We start from the raw sequence: 24,618 nt of genomic DNA, 5'->3' as shown, positions 1-24,618 counted from the left end.
TGTCACCAGATGTCAGTCCAACTAAATGACTATGGGAGATTTCATGGTACTGTGCTAAACTCCACCACGATCATAAAAACACAAAATGAGGAGACATCTTTTCTTTGCTAGTTTCAGAGAATTTTAGGATCAATGCATACGTAGTTGTTGTTGTTTTCTTTTAAAGTGATGTCATTTTTTTTAATGAGAGTAGGGCTGCTGTTTGCTTCTTACAGTGCTCTCCTTATACACACTGCAGCATACATATATGTGCATCTGTCTAACACAGCAGGTGCTACAGCATGCTTTGTCATAGATGTAGGAAAAACCATCTGTCATCTGCATAAAGCAGCATCTTTTCTGCAGTTCTTCAAACACCGCAGCCTCCTTAGATCCCTTTAATGATGCATCAGCTTTGCCTCTTCTTTCTCTCCTTTCTGTGTGGCTCTGTCTCTGCTGGAGCCACAGGGCTCTTATGTAATGCTTGTGATATTACGTAAGCGTTGGGGGTGGGAGCATTGTGGGTTAACTGTTTCTCTGCCGCTGAGTCTTATGTCTCCACTGAGGTCAATCCACATTGGTCTTACACAGCTCTACAAAGCTCTACAATATTACAGATAGACTTGTGTGTGTGTAAAGCTAACGCGTATCTCAAATTTATGGCATTTTCTGAAGCATAGCATCTGTGACTTAATGTTTTGGCCCTTATATGAAATGAACCCATTGGTTTTGTTTTGTTTTACTTGTTTATTTTTATGATAAAATACTGTGTGGTGATTGGAAACATGTTAACAGTTTTCAAAACCTGAAAATATGACCAAGTAATAGTAATAGACATATTTACTCGTACCAAGGGATTCTCTTTGGACTCTAGTACTTTCTTCATTCTACTGCTTGGGACATTAATACATATCTAGATATCTATTATGTATAAGACACTCCACTTTTATGCAGTTCAAGCATTTACTCAGGATCTGAGTCTGGCTGCTTTGACTAAGCAAAATGTGACCCACATACTTGTAATGTATGTGAAGCAAGGCTTGTGACTTTTAGCCACATGCAGCCTACACTACACCCATATTGACTTTTGGCACACACATTTTCTAATGCCAGTCAAGATTGGCAAAATTAGATAACCCTAAAATGTTAAGTATAACAATGGCCATTTATAACTCAATTTCAAAGTAATATATATTATTATTACTAATAATAATATTATTAGTAATAATAATCACAGGGTGTAAATCACAGACACCCTTGTGTTACAGCTCAGTGTAAAACTGCCTTTGAAGTAAGACTGTCTGCACTGTTTTAGTGAGCACAAAATTCAATACACACATTTATGAGGCTGGAACCGTGTAGTACAATGTTGGCTAATTCTTAATTAGCTAGGTATTAATTAGCGACCCTGAAAAGGATAAGTGGAAGAGAATGGATGGATGGATAGTTCATTTTTTGGAGATAACACAAACTAAGAACGACTAATGCTTTGACACACACCAGTCAAAGGTTAGTGAAGGATAGAGATTTCTAGGGAAATGGGGATCAAAGATACACACACACACACACACACACACACACACACACACACACACACACACACACACACACACACACTTACACACACACACAAAGCATGTACTGTATGCAGTGTGACTGAATGCATTCTTCATTCACACATCTGGTTAAATGTTTTTAAGCTTTCACACATCCTTGCAGCACTGAGGTATTTAACTACCTGTGATCTCAGTTAAGAAAAAGCTCAATGATCCAGGAAGCTCAGATCTGGCTTGTTTCACTGTGTGTGATAAGAAAAGTTCTTAATGTGAGAGGCTTTCTAAATTAGCTTCCCCTGCTCTGTGTGGATTTTGCTTTTTAGCATCTTTCTGCAAAATTTTCCGCCTGTTTCTCTTTCATGTGCACTATTTTGTGCAGTAAGAGCAGACAGCTTTCTTAGGCGAAATGCTCTGATAAACACACATCTAATATATTTATGAGCTTTATGAGGTGTTAATTTGTGAGTGTTGTGTTTATAGCTTTCTGTTTCTCAATGGCAGAAAAAAACATTTTAGGTGTTTTTTGGCAAATAATTTGTACAAAAACTTTAATTTACCACATTGTGTCTGTGTATGTGTGTTTATTGCTTGGTTCTTCATTCTCTTTCCAGTTTTTCCTTGTTTCTTTCTTTTATGCCTTGACTCTAAATAAGCCTCATTTCATTCAAGTTGAAGCCTTTGCCACAATTTAAAATTTGTGACCACATTCTACCATTTCTTTGTGAGGACATAAATGCAGATAGGTTGACCACTTGGATACAAGCCTCCAAGTGGAGGTAACAATAATGCTTCCAATTATAAAAAAGTAGATCTACACTGTAATCACCTGACCTGTGCTGAGATTTGCATGTTTTGTGGATATAACCATCTGCATCACAGCATTTAAGTGGATGCTGCATGATCTGTCACAAGGGACAACCTCCGCTCAGGGCCAATGTGAAGATGGCAAAAACTAGTTTCTCTAGGTGAACTTCAGGACGGCTTCTAAAGCAAGTCGCTCACTATAGTCTCTCATTTTGAAACAGCTAAGTTTACTCGTTAATAGAAAATAATTGAGGCCTATGTGGATAACACAAAATATCTTAGTGAGGTCTTATACCTTATCCACCTTGATACTGAAGTTAGCTATGCTAACTTCAGTATCAAGTATCAAGTTAGCATTATTTAGAAAGTCACAAATCAGACTAGACCATTCAATAAGTTTGTGTTTTAGTTTTAGTAAATTCAAATCTTTTTTTTTCTTTTTTTTCGTTTATTACTTAACATTAACATGCTGTGACACTACGGTGTAGTGGTTTACACACACAGTGAAAGATCCACCATTCAATCTCAGAAGGAGATGGTTAAAAAATCTGTCAGTCAGGCTTTCTGTTGTGGTGACCCCCTGTGAATGAGTGAGCAGCTGACGTAGCATTAACCTCCTAAGACTCAAACTCTTTCATGGCATGCATTTTTAATATCCATTTGCTATTTGGGCTGATTGGGACCTAAAAACAAAGAATTACCTTTTTTTTGGGGGGGGGGAGTTTACCTGATTTTTGTTTCTGAGAAAAATGAGATCCACATATGAGGACAATGGCTTTAAATTTCGAGAGAACAGTGCCAGTATAATGTCCTCATATGTGGATATCAGGCCCTTGTAGAGCAAAATTTTGTATTTTGGTCTAGACAACCCAAAATGTGATGTCCACAAATGTGGACGCCAGGTCCTAGGAGGTTAATTAGCTGAAATATGTGTCTATGCATTGCACCCATAGTTTTTGAAAGCAACTTGCTAACCAAAGTTGCTAGCATTGACTGGTAATTTAGGACTTCATTGTTTAAGCCCATCTCTTCAGCCAACTCTCTAGGACCAAAGTCTTTGTGCAGTCATACCTATCACCATCCGTGCCCTTTAGACAGAATGGAGGTTTAAGGCATTTCTGCACTGGCTGCACTGACAAGTGGTATTGTGTGAGTATTCTTAAATAGCATCGTCAGTATAATCTATTTATTGTAAAGAGACATAAACACGAAGTGGATAAATGACAGTTAATCTGTCTGTAGTGAATGGTGTCGAAAAACAACATGTTATGAGTCATATTTGAGAAGTAGCACAGTGCATGTGGAGTATGCACTTTGATCATTTAATACCCTGCAGTGTGTTATCCCCACATGTTCATTGACTTAAAAGCTGTTCCTTTGGCTGATTGCTTTACTTTATTTAAGCTTTACTTAAGTCCTTCAGCTTGATGGTTTCATCCAGCCTAAAACCAACCAAACCTAAATAGGTCATTTTTTATTCTCCTCTTTCATTTTGGTGTTATATGAAAACTGTATGTGGGGCAGGGCACTCCTCACCCTACTCTGCACATGTACCTCTATAATGCTATCAGTAATCACTTGTGGAAGTTGGAAAATGCAGCAGGCAGAAGCTGACATCAGTACAGACCGCAGGCCAGTCCAACAGTCGGCCGCATGTATCTGTTCAATCCTAAACCAAGACGCATATTCATAAAGGACTATTTTCAACATTTAAGCACTTACAGTAACAGAACCCTTCGTCCCCAGTGTCAGAGGATGACTACGGAAGCACAAAACCTGTGTTGCAGCCAGGTTACAGCTGGGGGATCTACCGCAATATGCTTATCTGTCAAATTCCACCAAATCTTATCAAGATAGACAAAAAAATTTGTGCATGTTTCTCTGCCACCGATAAAACGATAAAAGCTGTCTTCAGAACTGGCTTTTGCCAGCTATGGGTTCGTGCAAAGTTTAAACTGCTCCTCTCTGTCGTGATAAATGACATTATATAACTGCATTTTAAATAAGATAAGAGATAAGATAAGATAGAACTTTATTAATCCCTCGGGTGGGTTCCTCTGGGAAATTCGATTTCCAAAAAAGCACAGCACCGACAGAAGTTAGAGTTATACACACACACATATATATAAATACAGAGACAATATAAATAAAATATACGAAGGGGATAAATAGAATAAATAGGAATAAAAATAAAAATACAAGTGAATTGCACATTTCAAGTATTGAGTCTATTGCACCGTTGACTATTTACAAAAGTATTGCACAAAAGGTATTGTACAGTGAGGTGAAGAGGCACTACAGCTTAGTTGTTCCCTCCTTTGTCCTCCTGTTTCCCCTCCCTCTCCCCTCCAGAGAGGAGTTAAACAGTCTGATGGCATGTGGGACAAAGGAGTTTTTAAGTCTGAGAAATAAATAACATAGACACATAATACAATAAACCAGTCAGAAGCTTAAAGTTTTAAAGTGTTTTCTTTATAAATATTGTATCTCCAAAAAGTATAATGTACTCTGTATTTCGCTTCTTTTAAATTTCTGGGAAACAGTCTCTTAAATACATAGACAAAAAACAAAAATAGGCATTCTGGATATAATCAGGAAACTTTCAAATGTAAATGAAGGAAAACAGAAACAAAACTGCTTATTATCAAGGCAAAACAAAAGTTCTGAATGAAAAAGGCACAAGAGGTACTGTACTAACTCAGTAAAGTGGGCAGTGAGCCTTATATAGATATGGAACCACAAATCCAGTGTTGATGTGAAGTTGTTCAATTGTCACTATCCTCCATAAGTAGCTGGAAAAGCGCCATCTGAGAAAAATGTTTTTGCATGGCTCAGTTATTTTAACAGTGCCTTCATTTTTTGAGTCTTTATGGGGCGTCTTTTTCGGTCAAGTTTTGTTAACATGGTGTCATTTTGTCGTATATCTCACCGCAAGGGCATCATTAAACCCACCGTCCTTTACAAGAAGGTTATGTTAAATTGACATCACATCGATGCTGTCACAATCTGTTGTTTCTGCCAGTCGTGCACTTCAGAACATGAAAATACCATGCAGTAATATTAGTGGTATGTGGTTGTGTTTCGGTCTTGCCAGTATATTTGTAGTGGACTGTGGAAGCATGTGCAAGACGCCTGCACAAATCCCAGTTAAACCCATGGCTTCACAGTGTATCAAAGTCAAATTACAGTCTAACAACAGTGGAATTATAGTGATACTAAAAGTTTAAATGTCCAGGTTTCAAAGCTCTTTCCAAGATTTTGATATGAACAGAATTAAAAAAGTTGAATTTACTTCTTTTTGTCCACCAGCACTGCACACTCCTGCACGTGCATTCAGTCTGTTAGAACAGTAGTTATTTCGTGGTATGTTGCCTGTTCGTCCATCTGGAAGTCTCATTATAAGTGCCAGGCTTGAAGGGAAAGGAGAGAGAAGAGACAGCTTCGTGACAACGGCCCGTCAAACACACACAAACACGCAGCTCTGGTAGGAATAGAGTTGGCCTGTGTCTGTGCCTGCATTGGCTGGCCGGGTTGAGTGAGCCTCTAATCTGTGAATTGAAAACACAACGATTCCTGGAAAGAAGAAGTCATGCCAGCAGGCTGAGACTGTTATTGTCTTTGTTATTCTGGGGCTGTGTGGAATTGGCAAAAGCAGCATCTCATCAGCATCTATATGAGCCCGCGGATGTTGCGATTTGTGTGTTTTTGTAATGTGTGCGTGAGAATCTGCATACAATCTGTGTCAGATGTGCGACAGTACAGACACCGAACTTAATTGTTCTGTTCTCGGCATGTTCTCAGGATGATGTGGCCTGCTATTTTTATCTGTGTGCACAACTGTCCTGGCTGGGAGCGTTCAGTGTGAAGCAGATTTTGCTGATGGAACCGGCCAATAAAGCGAAAGCTGTTTTCTGACAGATTTGTTTCCCACAGAGTTGATAAGTACCTTTCACTTGCTGACTGACTTTCTGTTTAACATCTGAGGTTCTGCTGATGCGCTTATTAAATTACTTGGAGAAAGAGACACATTTAAACCAGCCTAAAAATTTCAACGATGGCAGTGTTGTTTGATTTGCAACCTGCTCTGTTGTTTTCTCACTGCTGTTTGTCAGTCTCTCAGTCTGTTAGTAGGTGGGAGCAGAAACAATCAAGCCAAATTTCCTGAAACTTGGTGGAGAATAGGACTGGGTGATATGACCCAAAATTCATATCTTGATATTCTTTAGCTGGATGGCGATATACGATATATATCTTGATATTTTTTAAAGCCATAAAGTAAGAACAAAAAGAGAGTTCTTAGTCAAAGCGGTGTCCCAGATCTCACACAGGCACTTTTATTAACATACAGCATAGATGTACATGAAAAAATTACTCAGAAATAAATTATCAGCATTTATTAAATAATAATGCTCCATAAATAAAATAAAGCAATGTTGTTTTTGTGCATAAGAAAAAGCTCACAATTGTAAACTAAAAGACGCTGAGCATAATAACAAAGACAGGCAGATTTCACAGCTGCTCTGGTCCCAAGTTCTACTGCGTAACTGAAAGCCTCTTTGTAACCATGTCTCTTACAGGCGCCATTTGTGGTCCTTATACACACACAATACGGTAATATTACGTTGAAGACAATCCATCAAGCGGTGCGGCTTTGTAGCTTACCAAAGTCATAGTGAAACATTTTTTGACAGATTGCTGAGCGCCGTGTACCACATAAAATCGGTTCATGTTCAGTAAGCACAACCAGAATTCATACATTAGGCGCACTGTCGATTTTTCAGAAAATGAAAGGATTTTAGGCATCAACGTGTTAGCGGTTACCTCGAGAGGCAAACTTGTGGCTCCACAAGTATAATTATAACGTAACATAGACTATATCGATATAAACGATATTGTCACATCTCATATCTTGTATAAAAATATATCGATATATTTAAAAACTCGATATATCGCCCAGTCCTAGTGGAGAAGACATTAACTTCTGGTGCAGATCTGAATTGGTTAATATTTGATAAAACCATATATTTTTTGATGAATGTCGTTGTGAATTTACATATGATGCAAAAGTTGCGATAGGCCCCCCAAGTGCAGTTCAGTTTATTGTTATTTGAATTTGAATGAATTATCATTCTAATCTAAGTAGTTTTATGTAGCTATAATGTATTTACCTTTTTCCAAGCATCGATTCAGTATCATAAACTGTTTTGGCTGTCAACACATAGATTCTAAATTTGGTTAAGTAATCAAATATATAAACAAGGGAAAATTTGATTGTAGAAACTAATAATCACTTGTGGAAAAAAGCCTCCCCTCTAGTATCACTCTGTCAGCGGACTGGCACAGAGGCTGGATATTCATCAGAAAGGCTGTTAGCCACAGCGTTGCTAAGGAGTTCATTAAAGGAGCGCTGTCCATACACAACACCGCAAACAGTATGAGCTTGTGCAATGTAAATTCTAATGGGCTAACCTCACTAAGAAAAAGTTTGCAAACCAATTGCCTTAAAAACGCAAGTGGAATAGAAAATTTATGTTGTAACAAAAGAAACTACAGACTACTTCATAATTTAAGTCAGATGTACTCTTGTGTTAGTAAATACTAGTTGTTTAGAACAGTAATTCTGAGTAATGTGAAAGTACCTGCAACAGATGATTTCTTAGTTGTATTTGCTTGAACAAGCGTCTCATTTATTTTTTAAAACTATGCAAACTGATTGTTTTAGAAAGAGCTCATGTTGTCAAGGGCTTCAGAAATCCATAGAAATAAATAAAAACAGCTCCATTCTCCTAAAAGAGTCGCATATATAAAATAGAGTGGCGGTATAAATGTGACATTTTTTAGTTTTGTAACATCATTTGTAGATGAGGTGCAGAGAACAGGTTTAGTTGGTACTTTTTACATATAAAAAGTCACAAACTATAATTTAATATAATTAATGTGGGACTTAAAACCATTTCATTAGACTGTACAGACATTTATATAGTTAAATTCTTGAGAGCATCCAATTAAATACCTTCTTAAAAAATTATGGCAGTCGCCCCTGAACCAAGGTGGTGAGCATCTGGGAGTCGACACTCTCAATAGACCTCAGGCCTCGTCACTCTCAAAGCCTGTCTAAAAGCTAACAAAAGCAACAGCTGATCAGTTATTAGAAAACTGCTCACAGTACCCATTTATACATTTAAAAAAAATCCAATGTTTTAACTATTTAAACTAAAGATAAAAACAAAAAGGGGTCATTTGTATATGAATGAAGTCAACTGTGATTTGCTACATTCTGTTTTGGAGAAATTGTCCCTCCCTGTTTTACAAAAAGAAAAATCAATCAATGACAAAACAAGAGAGGAGTAAAAGTTAGGAGGCCTCCAAATCTGTGTGATCAGCATCAACCTTTTCATTTAACGCCTGATAAAACCTACAATTCAATAGGAAACTTCCCCACAGCTTCTTTAATATGTAAAGTTAAAAACTTAGCAGTGCTGCAGACATCAGGAAGGTCATCATCACGTAGAACATTGTGACTTTGCAGCACTTCCTGTCACATCTCTCTTATAGAACAAATAGAGAACAAAATTAAGAACCATTCAAACTTGCAAAGACAATAAAAGGCCATCATGTGACTGTATAGCAGAGGTGTGGACTCGAGTCACATGACTTGGACTCGAGTCAGACTCGAGTCATTAATTTTATGACTTTAGACTTGACTTGAAAAAATGTTCTAAGACTTGTGACTTGACTTGGACTTTTACACCAATGACTTGGGACTTGAATTGGACTTGAACCGGTTTACTTGAAAAGACTTGATATTTTACCCCAAATATAAAATTTAACATGCATATTATATAGAGATTGAAAATGTGACGTCATTCACGGGTAGAACCGCAAAGGATTCTGGGAACTCGTGGCAAGAGGTACTAGCGCACGCAGGCTTTCAATTGAAATCACAGCGATAAAAAGAAACACAAAAATGTCAAGAAGCCGTTGTATTATTAACTGCAATAGCCGGTCGCATGACAGCCACGGGAAGCCGACGAGTAAAGAGATCGGTTGTTATCGGATTACGTCGTTGAAGAGAAATTGTTCATGTTTCCGAAGTAACAAAGATGCGACGGATGGCCTGGATTGCAGCCATTCAAAGATCAAATATAACGTCCCAGAACACTCCAGCTCACAGGTTAGTCTGCTCCAAGCATTTACACGAAGGTCAGTGTTTTTTAGTAGTTAATACGTCATTTTTCATAACATAATTGGTGATATAGGTTACAAGCAAGTCTGGCACTGAACAGAAATTGTCGCGCTATGCTCCTTTATTTATTGTGCATAAATAGTGAATTGTCCTGACACAATATTGCGTTTCGCTTCTGTTATTATGGTACACTGACAAAAACATATACTTTTATTCACAGGATAAAACAGTTTTTTGTATCACCAATTGTCCAGTACGATTACAGCATACAATATTATTGTCACTGCTACATTTCTGTAATGCTACCAGAAATTATTTCCACTACTAATTAATTACCGTTGAGCTCAAAGGTCCTATTAATAAACGGTTAATGAATGTGTATTTATGATGACGATTTGTGAGACTGGTAAACTTATGATACGTACGATGGTCTTTACTTTCTACACGGTGCATTTCAAGGTCCTGCACCCATCCGGCGGTAAACTGTACCTGGGCTTGTTGCAGTGACCGGAAGTTACTAAACTTCATGAGTGTATGCACTCACTCCAAGAACCGTATGATTATAAATATGCATATAAATATGCTAAGATGAGATAGCTGACTTCATCTAACTAGCAAATGTTGTCCAGGCTACGTTGGTGATACAGTTTTTTTTTAATGTGTATTTTGTCATGCGATTTTAAAGCTGGTCCTACAACCGCATCCAAGAATAACATGCAGCGTATCTCAGAACTGTCGGTGAAAATTATTCTTGGAGCTAAGTTTAATTGAGCTGCATTTTAAAGAGGTGCAATTTCACAATTTGTGTATATTTTCTAAGTTCACTATTTTGTCATGTGTTGAGAAAAACACAGATTTTAAAATTACATGGTCTAATATTTACATTTAGCATAACTGCAACATTATTTTTTCGTTGTTTTTTTTTTTTTAAAGACTCGAAAGGACTTGAAATTCAAAATTTCAGACTTGTGACTTGACTCGGACTTTTACACCAGTGACTTGAGACTCGACTCTGACTTGCCTGACATTACTTGAGACTTGACTTGAGACTTGAGGATAAAGACTTGAGACTTACTTGAGACTTGCAAAACAATGACTTGGTCCCACCTCTGCTGTATAGTTGCTGACTGAAGGAGGGAAATCTACAGGTTTATCATTATTAACAGCAGTGAAGAATACTGTACCAGCTTATAAACTGTTGCAGACTTATAACTTAGGCTGTGTGCGTATATACACTTCCCCCTTCTTCATTTCTGAGTTGTTGGGTTTTTGTTTTTACATATTTGTCATATTCAAATGTTTTGGATCAAATGACTTTAATATTAGTGAAAGGAAACAAAATCAAATAAAAAGTGCAGCTTTTAAAATAATGATTTCATTCATTAAGGGAAAAACAATGTCTGAACTTACCCGGCCCTGTGTCAGAAGGTAACCAGAACAACTGGTTGTGCCAGTCTTGGCATCCTGCACATTCACATTCACACCATCAGTCTCTGAAGCAAACACTCTAATACAGACAGTCTTTCTTATTCTTGGATCTGTGAGAGCAGAAGTCTTACTTGGTCATCTCAGGCACACACTCTCACTGTCAGCACAGCAGCTTCATCCAACTGCTGATCAGACTTTGATCTTATGAGGGGCAGCCTTGTGTGCAAAAGTCCAAGAATAAAAATATCAATCTGGAAATGAATAATAAGGTAACCTTTATATTTTTGTCTTATCAGTATTACTGTGATGTAGGATAAAACCCAGATAACACCCATGCAGAGCGCTATCCACCTGAGAAAAGCTAAAAAATAAAAATCAAAAAATTCAATGTGTATTGAATGGAACATTAAAGCAGATTTCCCAGTTCTGGGTATTTTGTTCATATTATTAGGCGATTATTATCCACCCACTGGCTGACTTTACTGCAGCTCCTTTTTTGTTCCAATATATGTTTGCTATTTTACATATTTTAGCCAATACACTGAACTGAAATGCAAGCAAAAGATGGTAACTAAGCTACAACATAATGTTGTTAAGTGATTAACGACAGTCTGCTGACTGGATTACTGGAAAATACAGATGGTGCTTTAAACCTTGTTGTGATGTTTTATGATAATCAGCTGACCACTAAAGACCAATAGAAGACATCAAATGACAGACCCGTGTCATTCACAGCTCTAATCTTCTCCTTTTTCCCCTGGCTGTTCCACATCATTTTAGATTCCAATTAAAAACTTATTTTTTCTCTTTCCCATCTGCCTCGCTCGTGTCTTCCCCTTTTACCTCTCTCTTCCTCTTCATGCTGCTGTCAGTTCCTGTAAGCAGACAGGCCTGTGTTGTCTTTGGGCCACGCAGGGCAAAAGCCGCCTGACTCACGAGCTCTCGGCTGTTGAGAGGGAGAATGTCACTGCACATTGGGTTGCCTTCACGTTACACAAGCGCACACACGCAACAAACAAACATACGGGGGGGGGGGGGGGGGGGGGGGAGTGCACGTGCATACTCACAGAACACAGATAGTACTCACACAGAGCAAGCCAAGCAAATCCCACATCACACATGCACACGGTCACGCTGGGCCGTGGCTATTTTTAGCCTGGCTGCTTGTACGCAGAGTCATATTCAACAGGAAATCCACAGGATGGCTGTGTATGAAGACGCGGCATATTTTGGCGTGTTGTGATTGACCACTGCTGTTGGACAGAGATTGATTCATGCTGTCACCTCTGACAGGTCGAGGATGGAGGGACAAAGCGGTGTCAAAGTGATATCTTCACTCAATGCGGTGTCAAATGTGTCAAGTGTTGGAGTCAACCTCTGTCCCTCTTTTTTTTCTTTTTTCTTTTTTCTTTTTTTTGAGTGACCCCAGTCGATCAAATCTGTACACATAAAAATGCAGATTTAAGTGTCTCATTACAATAAAGATATTCAGACACAGTGAAGTTCTGGACAGACAGAGGTCCAGAACAGATTAGGTACCCTAAGCCTTTAAGTGATAGTAACTGAAGCGTTATTTAAAAAGGCTTTACTTGTGCCAACTCTTTTAACCTAACCTTTAATTTCAAAAATTCTTAAAAGTGTATCTGTATCATCTTCAGCTTCAGTTTATGAAAGTTTCATTTTTTAGTAATTCTTCAGTAAAAATGTACTGTAATGATGTAATGTAACAATCTAACTTTTTGGATAAAAACTCTGCTTTAATGTTCCCAGCAGATGAGCCCCAGATTGAGTTTTACTCCATTTACTTCCTTGTTCTTCCCGTTTGGATCCATTTTGAATCGTTCATAGTTGCTTATTTTGTCCAGATACAATCTGTAATTGGAACAAAATGCAGTTTCTTACAATTCCTTATTTGAAATGTTTCATCCTGCAAAACTTCTGCTCTTCATTTACCCATTGCCAAGATGAGTCCTGATCTTGTAGCTCTATTCTTTCTCTATTATTACACCTACTTGACTCAGGGTGAATGTGCTCAGAGCTGACTGAAGTAATTCTGTCAGCTCTCTCTGTTCCTTTCTGCAACCAAAAATACTGAGCTCTTATTAAAGCTCTTATTAAACTCAGAGTTTATCTTTAAACTCAGAGTTTGTCGAACATGCTGTCTGGAATTGGCCCCAGGTTATGTTCCAGATTAGAAACCAGTGCATATGGTATCACTTCATCACCACGTTTGTGGATCCTTTTGTGTGTGTAGAGTCTACAGGGTCTATGTCTGTGTTTTTTTTAATAGCATCTAAAGTCTCTATGATGAACAGATTTCAGATTCTTCTTGATTATTGTTTTTATCCATCCATCCATTTTCTTCCGCTTATCCGGGTCTGGGTCGCGGGAGCACCCCCCACAGGACACCCCAAGGGACACGTTCGAATGCCTTCTCCAAGTTCACAAAACACAGAATCTTTTCGAGGCAGTCCGAAAGTCCTCTCCGAACTCCGCCCACACCCGAGTTTTTGCTTCCGCCACCGCCCGCGCCGCATTCCGCTTGACCTGTCAGTACCTATCAGCTGCCTCCGGAGTCCCACAGGCTAACCAAGCCTGGTAGGACTCCTTCTTCAGCTTGGTGGTTCCCCTTACCTCTGGTGTCCACCATTGGTTCGAGGATCTGGTGATACGATTACGAAATCGATCATCGACCTGTGGCCTAGAGTGTCCTGGTGCCACATGCACTTATGGACACTCCCATGTTCGAACATGGTGTTCATTATGGCCAAACTGTGGTTTGCACAGAAGTCCAATAACAAAACACCGCTCGGGTTCAGATCCGGGAGGCCGTTCCTCCCAATCACGCCCTTCCAGGTCTCGCTGTCATTGCCCACAGAAGCACTGACGTCTCCCAGTAGGACAACAGAGTCCCGCTCGGCGCATAAGCACAAACAACGGTCAGGACCCGTTCCCTGTCCTGAAGGCGAAGGGAACGTTTTTATTGTTTTTACCACAAACAATTTTGAAACAGCAGTATAATGCTAAAAATTCAACCTATTTTTACTTACTGACTGTAGACCAAAACATACCATGTTTTAATTCAGTTTTTACATTTATACTTTTAAACTGTTAAAAGTTTAGACTACCAAGACAATAGCTGAGAAAATAAAAACTAAAACTGTCTTTTAAAATTTAATCTAATTATTCTTAGCAACAGAGCAGCTTTTTGAAGACATTTATTAGTAATTGTTCAGATGCTACCAATGCAACCCCATTCATATGAATGCACAGGCGAAACCCTGAGTTAGCTTAGCGAATTGCTAATCAGCTGGGGTTTTTTTGTTTGTTTGTTTCTTTTTTCTGCATTTGGCTCTTTTGCCATCAGAATTATTGTCTAAAGGCGAAGAAAGATGCCCAACGGATTTACTTTACCAAATTGACCATCCCAGCCTTGCTGTAATGGTCCATTTGATTCACCTTTTATTGTTTATTTTATTTTCACTTGCTGAATACGGGACAGACTTGACTGGGGGAAAGAAGGGGAGAAAGAAAGAGGGAAAGAGAAACAGCTGAGAAGAGGGACGGGGGAGAAGGGCAAAAAACAAAAACCAACAGAACGGGCAGAAATAAGAAATGCATATATCGATCACCTGGGTCACCTGCTGAGAAAGAAAAAAGAAAACAAGCAGAAGAGAACAAGAGTAATAGAATAAACAGCATCACAATGATATATGGGAATATGACAGTAAATACTAAATATCAAGCATTATTGTGCAGCACATAAGATCAACAGAACACAGTGTGCTTTGAGGTAGGAGCCAAAAAGGGTGTAGTTTGTGGGTGTGATCACCCGTGTTTACACCTGTGAGCATGGACGCGCTTATATTTAAAAGGTTCCTACATGTAATAATCTGCTAGAGGGTGTGGGGGGGCAACTGCCCCGTCCTCCAGGGCATGAAGCAGGTATGGAGGAGATCAAAACTCCAGACATGCAGAGGCTCCCAGAACACAAGAGACCAAGGAAGACCAACAGAGGGGCAGCCGCGCCACTGTCCCAGTAAGAGCTGAGGAGAGTCCCAGATGAGAGCTCACTCAGCAGCCGCGGAGCAGAAGCCAGGGGGAGTTGCAGTGACGCGCCCGTGAGCTCCGCCGGCAGCCAGCTGTGCCTGAGTGACCGAGCCCCAGGCCGAGAGGCCGGGGGCACCCCACCCCCGAAGTGGCCCGAGCGAGCCCCAGGCTCCAGGCCCCGATAAGCGGCCGCCAAGGAGTGAGCAGGTGTGTACCCGGACGCCCATCCCCAGACACAAAGAACCACCAACGCACCGACACCTGAGGAAGTCCGCCACTGGCAGGGGAAGTGGTGGTGGGGGGAGATAGGCCTCCAAACCTTGGAGGGCCTGAGATGTCCCCAGAGAGGTGGCGTCTGATACCCAACCTGACATATAGACACAGAAATACAGGCACACACAGACACAAACATCCATTCCCACCCTCATGCTCTCATATGCACTTACTCCACACTCAACCAACGTGGAGACAGACATAAAGAGACGCTGTACACACGATCACACTCCCCAAGCGTACTCTACGAACCGGGTCTAGGTACCCTTGCCCCTGGAGGGGGAAACTGCACCCAGACCCAGGTGGTGTTACCCTTTTCCCTGCGGTGGGGGGGGGGGGCAGACCGCCCCGACTCCGCAGCAGCAGGGCGGCCCCACATTCCAGAATTGCTAACAATGTTCCCAATGTTAGAGTAAGTGAATCCAGACAATGGAACGATGCCCAATCTATGTTAAACTCACTAGAACAGGTCTCTGCCAATCACTTCTTGATATCAGATACCATCCCACAAAACTTGGATAAAATGTAATGTGGGTGATCAAACCTCCAGCCTCGCAACCATTCAGGGCATCTGTCTCAGCTTACATGAGATTATTTGCAGAAGTAGGGGACTAGTGATTGTATTCAAATCCTGTTTCCAGTGTCAGCAGTCGCAGTCTGATTCTCTCTTTTGAGGCATAGACATTTGTCAAAAGCTTCAACAGTCTTGTTCTGTGTGCTGATTTATTGTCAACCAAGAATATGTACAAGACTTTGGTGAGTTCAGATTGTCATGTGGTTTAAATTTATGTTTTGCTGAGATTTGTGACATGCATATTTTCTACATTTTTGCTGTTTAACATGTTCCCAAGTTAAACTGTAAAACGTATGTCACCAACTGTGACAATTAATCCTTTAGCAGCGTTGTCATCAGCTTTTAATGAGTCTGTGCTTCACAATCAGCATTAGGACTGTAATCTGAGTCCCTCTGAATTTGTGCTTCTTTGATTTCTACTTGTACTGATCTGCTGGATGTGGTGGCTTCTTTTAGGATAAAAGCTTTAAGCCAGTGATGGATCCATGCAAGAAGATGGCAAAGGGATCATGAAGTGTGCTTCTATATTTTAAGAAACTTCTTACTTGTAATACCAGAGAGCTATTAGACCTCTTAAAGAAAAGATTTCTACTATCAGCACTTTTTTCTCTGGTCTTCGATCATGCTGCTTCTCCTGTATGTCCATTGTCTTTGAGAATTTCCTCCCCTTTAACTGAAATAGATCAGCATCCCACCCCATGTTCAAAGATGTTTTTAATACCCTTGGGCCATGTATTGTTGACCTGATTTACTCCTCCCTGATATCTGGCTGTGTCCTGGCTGCTTTTAGACATGCTGTAGTACAACCTTGAAACCCAAGTAACTTGGATTCTTCCTTCCTCTTTAATTCCATGCCCATTTCTGAATCCCCTTTTCTACCAAAGGACTTTAAAAAGGTAGTTTTTAACCAACTACAACCATGCCTGGATTTATTTGAAATTTCTAAGAAGTTCCAGTCTGGTTTCATATTATGACATGGAAACAGACCTTTTAAGAGTTTTTAGTGTCCTGCTTTTAACTGTTGATTCTTGTGTTCTTGGATCTGACTGCTGCATTTGACACCATAGAGCGTAGCATTCTAGCATTTGATCAACAGATTAGCTCTGTTGTTAAGACAAACTTTTTTCAATTAAGCCTTCTCAGTAAGGTGAAGTACTGCTTCCCTCCATGTTACTCTGAGACAGTAAAAGGCACCTTCATTACTTCTCAGTTAGACTATTGTAATTCTTTGGATGTCAGCCCTGATAAGTCGCTACTTCTTGCCTGGAGGCTATACAAAATGCAGCAGCTCAACTTAAAGGAAAGACCAGCCTTCCGGGCTTCCTGCATTGGCTTCCAGTCCCTTCATGATCCAGTTTTTCTTCTTACTTTCAAGACAAGTGCTGCCAGACACGTGGCAGCACTTCTGCTATCATTTTGTTTGTAGTTAACAAAAAAAATGCAGACATAAGTGTACACATTAGTTTTTGACTCCTAGTGAAAATTGTTTTCTTTACAAATGACTCTCTTACTGAACTAACACTTTAACATGTTTGTGCTTGCTGCTTATATTACTTTCATATTAAATAATTTGCACTCAACAATAAACAAATACACCCTAACAAAAAAATTCAAGGGCCAAATTGCATTATCTTTCTTCACGTCAATATACAGGCCGCAAGTAGGGGCGATGTTGGCCGCAAGTGGTCCCCAGACCGTGGGTTTGAGACCTGTGGTTTAAAGAAATTACAAGAAAGCTTGCCTAAGAGAGTTTGTGCTGTCTTAACAAACAAATGTGTACTTTCAAGCTCTTTAGAATTGTCACTGCACCTATTTCCTGTTTTCCTAGCAAATTATAAAGAAACTCTGTGGATATACATTTCATAGGAACAAATGCATATCCACACATTACTGATTTAGTGTTTAGTGCTTTATTGTGATTCTATAAGTACGTAGACCTGGGCCCAGAACAGAGCCCTGTGGGATACTGGGACAAACTGGTAGTGGAGAGCAATGTCAAATTTAACAAAGTTAAAAAAGAAAGTTTTGTTAAGTTTTGTTAATGGTGTTAAATGGCTTCCGTATATCCACTTATAAATGCAATCCATTATTACTCAAGTACATGCAAATTGAGCACTGGAGGAAAAATCTTGGGCTGCTCTACCACCCTTTAATTTACAGGCTGAAGTTTTGATTTTAGTCTTTTTTAACTTGTTGCAGTTAGGGCTGGGCCATATCATACCGTTCACGGTAATACTGGTATAATTTTGGGCAACGATAGAAAAATGAAATATCACAATAGAATATGGGTAAAACGCGCATGGGCAGTGCCTTTGTTTTCATACGTACATGTCGGAAAAAGCATGGCGGCGAAAGCAAATCGTTGAATGAAACGGATGAACCAGAATTGGTTTGTAAAAATGCTGCAACTTCAGTGTGGAACTGGTTTAGCTTTCGTCCGTCAGATACACAACAAAGCACTATTTTTGGTAGAGCATGCTAGCGGGCCGTCGTTATTATTTTTTGGAAAATACGGCACACTTAAAATCAATCCTTTGATTTTTCTGAAAATCGACAGAGCCCCTTATAATCCCGTGTGCCTTATGTATGAGTTCTGGTTGTGTTTACTGACCTCGAAACGATTTTATGTACACGGCGCTCGAAAATCTGTCAAATGTTTTAGTACAACTTTGCTAAGCTACGAAGCCGCACCGCTTGATGGATTGTCGGAGCATTACCGCTATCGTAGTCAGGAGCCTGGCGGAGTGATACGTACTGTGCTTTAACATAATATTACCGTATTGTGTGTATAACTTCTTTTAATTTTTGTGGATATTATACATGGTTATGCTGAGGATATGTCGGCCAGTTTCCACTGGAAATGCCTTTTGGTTAAACTGTCAGCGAGGAATTTGCATTTGCACTGTTAAATTTTTATATAACTTTAATACACATAAAAAACAGCTGCTTGTTTAATTAAGTGAAAATACATTGATGTTTTTTTTCACTAATAAAGTTGTGGAGTTGTAAAGTATTTTGTCTAGTGTCAATTGTGTGTGTGAATGTGTGTGTGAATGGGTGGATGACTGGATATGTAAAGCACTTTGGGGTCCTTAGGGACTAGTAAAGCGCTATATAAATACAGGCCATTTACCAATTTCATTTGTCAATTATATTGTCAGTTACATCGTTATCGCAAATTTTCAAATGTTTATCGTGATAAATATTTTTGGTCATATCGCCCTGCTCTAGTTGCAGTGTGTTTCTGTTTCCAGTGTTTTCATTTTAAAAAGAAGATCATAAACCTATGAAGCAAACATCTTTCATTAGAAAGAAAGAGAAAGAGCTTGTACTGAATTTTTAGGTTTGAAGTGTTTACCTGTACTAAACATATTGTGGCACTAGTTATTAGGAATTTTCAACATTCAAGTATAATGACTGGTTTTCTCAATTCACATTTCCATGAATGATTTTAATTATGACCACAGTCTTAAACCAAGAGGAAACGGTTAAAGTGAGTTACTTTAAAATGAAAAACAGACTACCGCTCTGCGTGCTGTTATAATTTTTTTGTGTGCTTTAAAAATTTCTTTGTCGTTTTCCTTCCTGTGGGTATATTTATTCATAATTGCCATTTGAGATTCTTCTCTGACTTTAATTGCAAATCGCTAACAGACAAAAGCTAGACTTAAAAACGATGGAACCGATCATGGGAAATGAGTGTTCAATTCCCTTGTGTTTATCTTTGGATTTCAACAGTTGCCTTTGTTTGAAGTCACTGTAGTGCAACTTCTTTTTCTTAATTTCTCTCCCTATTGGATATTAAATTCAGTCATCCTTTGGACCTGTATCTGTGTTTGATTGTATTTATATGTTTATTTGTCTTTGTTTGGCTGATGAGCTATTTCATGAGGCCCTCAGGGTATCTTCCTTGAGCTACAGTCAGTATTTAATTGCTCAGATTTTGCCTCCTTTCACTGTTTCAGCATGTGTAAGTGATTTTTCCCCCTCTCTCGCTGCAGCAATCCATGAGTTCCCCAGGGATTACTTCACCAACAAGCAGCGCGTGGAAGGAGCAGTGGGTCTGCACGTGCTTTGCGTGAGTGTCACCTGCAGCACACTACATGGACACTTGAATGTTTTGGAGTTAAAGTTGTTGCATATCCAAAGTAGTTCTAGCTTTCTTCTTTTCAGTGGCTTTAAATGCTTTAAAATAGATTGTCTTCCATTTGAATGGGTCTTAATTTTTTTTGTCACATCTCTGAAACTTTCAAACTCACAAACTGAGTGTTTACCCCTGCTATGTATTTGCATCATGCAATTCAACAGGACCATTAACCTTCCTGCCTTCTTGGGACCTTTTTGTGCCACTGCTATGTGTTAAATGGCTGCCATTTCCACTGTGTTCAGTGGAATATAACCAAACTTGCCACAGGATAGTTTTTACCTGTCAATGTTAATATTCCAGTGTGAATTCCTTAAATCAGCCTAAAATGGCTGAGCAGCAGAAATCCCCACACCCATCACCCTGGGGACCATTTTCTGCCCATTGACTTCCATTATAAACGCTATTTTTCATCCCCAAATTATCATTATATGATTTTATTTTTTCTTCTTTTCTTGGATGTCAATGAAGACTCAGGGCCTTGAAGTTTTAATTTTTAAATTGCAAAAAAAATGCAAAAAAATAATGGCAGGTCAAAATGTATGTTGGTGCCAATCTTTGGTCCATCTAAAGGCCTACTTATAATGACAATCACATATTACTTCAACTGGTTTTTTGTGGAAATATTTAGTTTCGTTTTTTGTTTTTTGGGGCTTATAACACAGGGCGCTCATGTAATAACACTGGGATTTGAAGGGTTAAAACAACGAAAATATAATTAAAACTTTACATGAATATTTCAGGGAGAAGTAGTTTTACAAGGTTGGCTAATTTAAAGTGGAATAAAATATGGATATATGGTCTTTTTATGGCGTTTTTGGGCGTGGCTGAGAATGGTCCCTAGGGTAATGGGTGTGAGTTTTTTAAAGGATGGCAGGAGGGTTAAGGTTGTGGGGGTTTTTCAGGCAGGTTTGTTTCTGATCCACATGGAGATAAGAAAGGTAGATAATGTTGTGTAGGCAGAAGACTGAAGGATTCAGCTTAATGATTTTAGCCATGAAGATACAAAAACCTCTTTACTTAGCCTCGTGAGGAATTAGTGAGACCACACGGGCTGCCAGGATAGTACTGTACCGCTAGAAACACTGAAGTTCATTAGAAGAAGAAGGAGGACTTTGCTAGTTAGCCTTCATGTAACAGTTTATGCCTGCCATTGTTGTCTGTTGACAATGATGTCACAACTGCTGGTTTATGGTGTGCTTTGAGGTCTTTTTGCAGTAGTTTCTCATGCTCTTCCCAACTTTTGTCAGTCTGGGAACACAATTGTGTGAACTCTGTATCAGTGTACTCTTTGGTATATCAATGCATAAGCAAAGAGATTGTGAGATGGCAGAGGATTGTTGTGTATCAGGGCGGGATGAAAGGTACTGCTGAAAAAAAAACCCGCTAAAATATCTTTGGTTGTTTGTTTTTTTAATTACTTTACTTTCAGCAGCTATGAAGACCAGACCACATCTGCAACTGCTTGCAGTTAGTTGCAAGTTTCAGTATCATGGAGTCACTCTGCGTTCAATTTGCAATTGAATGTGGGTCAACTTGCCCATTCCATGCATTTACATGCAGTCTGTTTGGGATACCTGTGACATTACCTGCGATAAATTGATGAACTTGTAAATCTGTTTCCATTTACATGCTCAGAAATTTACAATGAATTTTTGAAGCTGCTGCTATATAAATTCATAACGTCTTCTGGTTAACAGTGACGTAGTTGGTCCACAACAGTGATTTAATTCCAAACTGACATAAGTGTTTAGCAGCCTAGAAACATGGCAAGGTTTAGCCTTGTTCCATAGAAATAAATTCAAGCATGTTTTACAGAAGTACAGATGTGCTAGACTGTTCTGGGAAGATTATTGCTGAACTTTTGACCAGCTGTTCCCAGCTACTTTCAGCTTTTATGCTTTACTAAGCCCCACCAATCTTTGGCTGAAGTCTGGAAGCAGAGTATTGTTAAATACGTAAGTAAGCGCATTTTCCAACAGTTCCTTGGCAAACTGATGAGTTTTAGTAATATGTCGGTGTATTATTTTATCTGCTTGTAACTCTTTGCTGGGCTTTCAGGTTTAGTCTCAGCAAACATCAAGTAAATGACAACAGAAGCTGAGATTAAACTGCAAACAAAGAAAATAGAGCACAAATGTTTTTTTGTTTTTGTTTTTTCAGCAGGGGGTCTTATCCAGTTGTAAGTGTATACTGTTCTTCACCTGTGTGTCTTTGGCCATCTGCAGGCAGTCTACATGTTCTATGCTCTGGCGTTGGTGTGCGATGACTACTTTGTCCCCTCGCTAGAGAAGATATGCGAGGTAACAAACATTGTAGACTGTAACTGCACTGCTGCTGCACTAACATCACACACTCTTACTGCCACGCTGTGATGCTTAGAATATCTTTCTCTCCCCTCGTCCACCAGCGTCTGCATCTGAGTGAGGATGTTGCAGGAGCGACCTTCATGGCAGCAGGCAGTTCAGCGCCTGAACTGTTTACCTCTGTCATTGGTGAGACAGAGACATACACACACACACATTTTAGATATAATTTAGCTGTACAGCCATTAATAGTACAGTTTGATAATAGCATACTAATAGTGAGGCAATAATTTGTTAATAAAGGGGTTAAAAGTAAATACATATTTAGAGATAATTTATAGCAACTATAATACGGTGTTTACACATTTTCACATCTGAGCTTATACTGAGTTGATATTTTACTTCAACTTAGCTTATTCTGTCGGCTTATTATCTAGCTAATATAACATTGTTGCCAGTTTTTAATCCAGATATTGGGCAGATATTACCACTGTTACAGCTCCAGCTGGAATCCTTTGCATCTGACTCCACTCTAATAGAGTATTCAATTCAAATTTATTTATACAGCGCAAAATCACAACAACAGTCACCTCAAGTTGCTTTATGTTGTAAGGTAGACCCTACAGTAATACATGCAGAGAAAAAATGACCTCCTATGAGCAGCACTTTGGTGACAGTGGGAAGGAAAAACTCCCTTTTAACAGGAAGAAACCTCGGACAGAACCGGGCTCAGGGAGGGGCGGCCATCTGCTGCAACCGGTTGGGGTGAGAGAAGAGGGTCTTTTTTGTTTTGGTTTGGTGGGTTTGAAGTACCATAGCTAACACTGGCAGCAGGGCTGTCAAAATATGCTACTCTGATACTAATTGATACTAAAAATTCCTTGGGTTAGATCTCAACTGCAACAGTGCCGTCTTCACCTCCTCCTGCTAACACAGAACTTCCTGCAGAACCACTGCAGACAGCTGAATGCACGATTTCAATTTCATTGTGAACACCTAGGAAACAGCACAACTTTGCGAGGCATTTTAAAGACTGCCACTCTGGTCTTGTTAAGAACTTCTTGAGGTCAGTAACGTGCCCATTTCAACAATGTTGAAGTATTAAACAGTTATCTTAAATGCTAACCTGTCCAACACACATATTGTCGTCATTTACATAGCCATTTAACTATTAGCAGTTACCCATCTGTTACGTTATCATTAAGGTAGCAGCTAGCAGCTATGGCTAATAATAAAATCATAATGCTAACGTGGGAGCTTGGCAGCAAGCGTCATCAGTCCTGGTGATTACTCACTCCAGTGAGCAATTTTAACGTGATAAAATCTGTCTGTGTCTAACAACTGTGACTCTCTTAAAGTCTCAGACTGAAGCTGAGAATGATCTGCCAGCAAGGCTATTGGATTTTAAATTTTGATTTTGTAATTGTTTTCCTCAGTTGTTACAACAATGGTGTTGAATACTGAGTGTTTTCCATCCATCCATCCATCCATCCATCCATCCATCTTCTTCCGCTTTATCCGGGGCAGGGTCGCGGGGGCAGCAACCTAAGCAGAGAAGCCCAGACCTCCCTCTCCCCAGCCACCTCCTCTAGCTTATTCGGGGGAACACCAAGGCGTTCCCAGGCCAGCCGAGAGATATAATCTCTCCAGCGTGTCCTGGGTCTGCCCCGGGGCCTCCTCCCGGTGGGACATGCCCGGAACACCTCGCCCAGGAGGCACCCAGGAGGCATCCTTGTCAGATGCCCGAACCACCTCAGCTGGCTCCTTTCGATGTGGAGCAGCAGCTGCTCTACTCTGAGCCCCTCCCGGATGGCTGAACTTCTCACCCTATCTCTAAGGGAGAGGCCAGCCAGCCTTCGGAGGAAGCTCATTTCTGCCGCTTGTATCCGCGATCTTGTTCTTTCGGTCACTACCCACAGCTTGTGGCCATAGGTGAGGGTAGGGACGTAGATCGACCGGTAAATTGAGAGCTTCGCTTTTACACTCAGCTCCCTCTTCACCACGATGGACCGGTGCAGCGTCCGCATCACTGCGGCCACTGCAAGAATCCATCTGTTGATCTCCGGCTCCCTTCTCCCATTACTCGCAAACAAAACCCCGAGATACTTGAACTCCTCCACTTGGGGCAGGAACTCATCCCCGACCCGGAGTGGGCTCTCCACCCTTTTCTGGCTGAGAACCATGGCCTCAGATTTGGAGGTGCTGATCCTCATCCCCGCTGCTTCACACTCGGCTGCAAACCGTTCCAGTGCGAGCTGGAGGCCCTCACCCAATGAAGCCAACAGAACCACATCATCTGCAAAAAGCAGAGATGAGAT

General features: G+C 40.0%; 1 protein-coding gene across 3 annotated transcripts in view; it reads left to right on the top strand.

The window, feature by feature from the left end:
- The window catches only part of slc24a3 (solute carrier family 24 member 3), a 125,472-nt gene that overhangs the window by 83,813 nt on the left and 17,041 nt on the right, over positions 1 to 24,618 (top strand). For all 3 annotated transcript variants that reach the window (XM_082558125.1, XM_082558126.1, XM_082558127.1), the window contains 3 exons: positions 19,852 to 19,928; positions 22,223 to 22,297; positions 22,405 to 22,489. In XM_082558125.1, the coding sequence (XP_082414251.1) occupies positions 19,852 to 19,928; positions 22,223 to 22,297; positions 22,405 to 22,489 (237 nt within the window). The remainder of the gene's footprint in view (positions 1 to 19,851; positions 19,929 to 22,222; positions 22,298 to 22,404; positions 22,490 to 24,618) is intronic.

The sequence above is a fragment of the Aulonocara stuartgranti genome (assembly GCF_965226115.1).
Source record: "Aulonocara stuartgranti genome assembly, chromosome: 13".
Taxonomy (NCBI): Eukaryota; Metazoa; Chordata; class Actinopteri; order Cichliformes; family Cichlidae; genus Aulonocara; species Aulonocara stuartgranti.
Note: the sequence above shows the minus strand (reverse complement) of the source record. Positions and strands in the feature narration are given on the sequence as shown.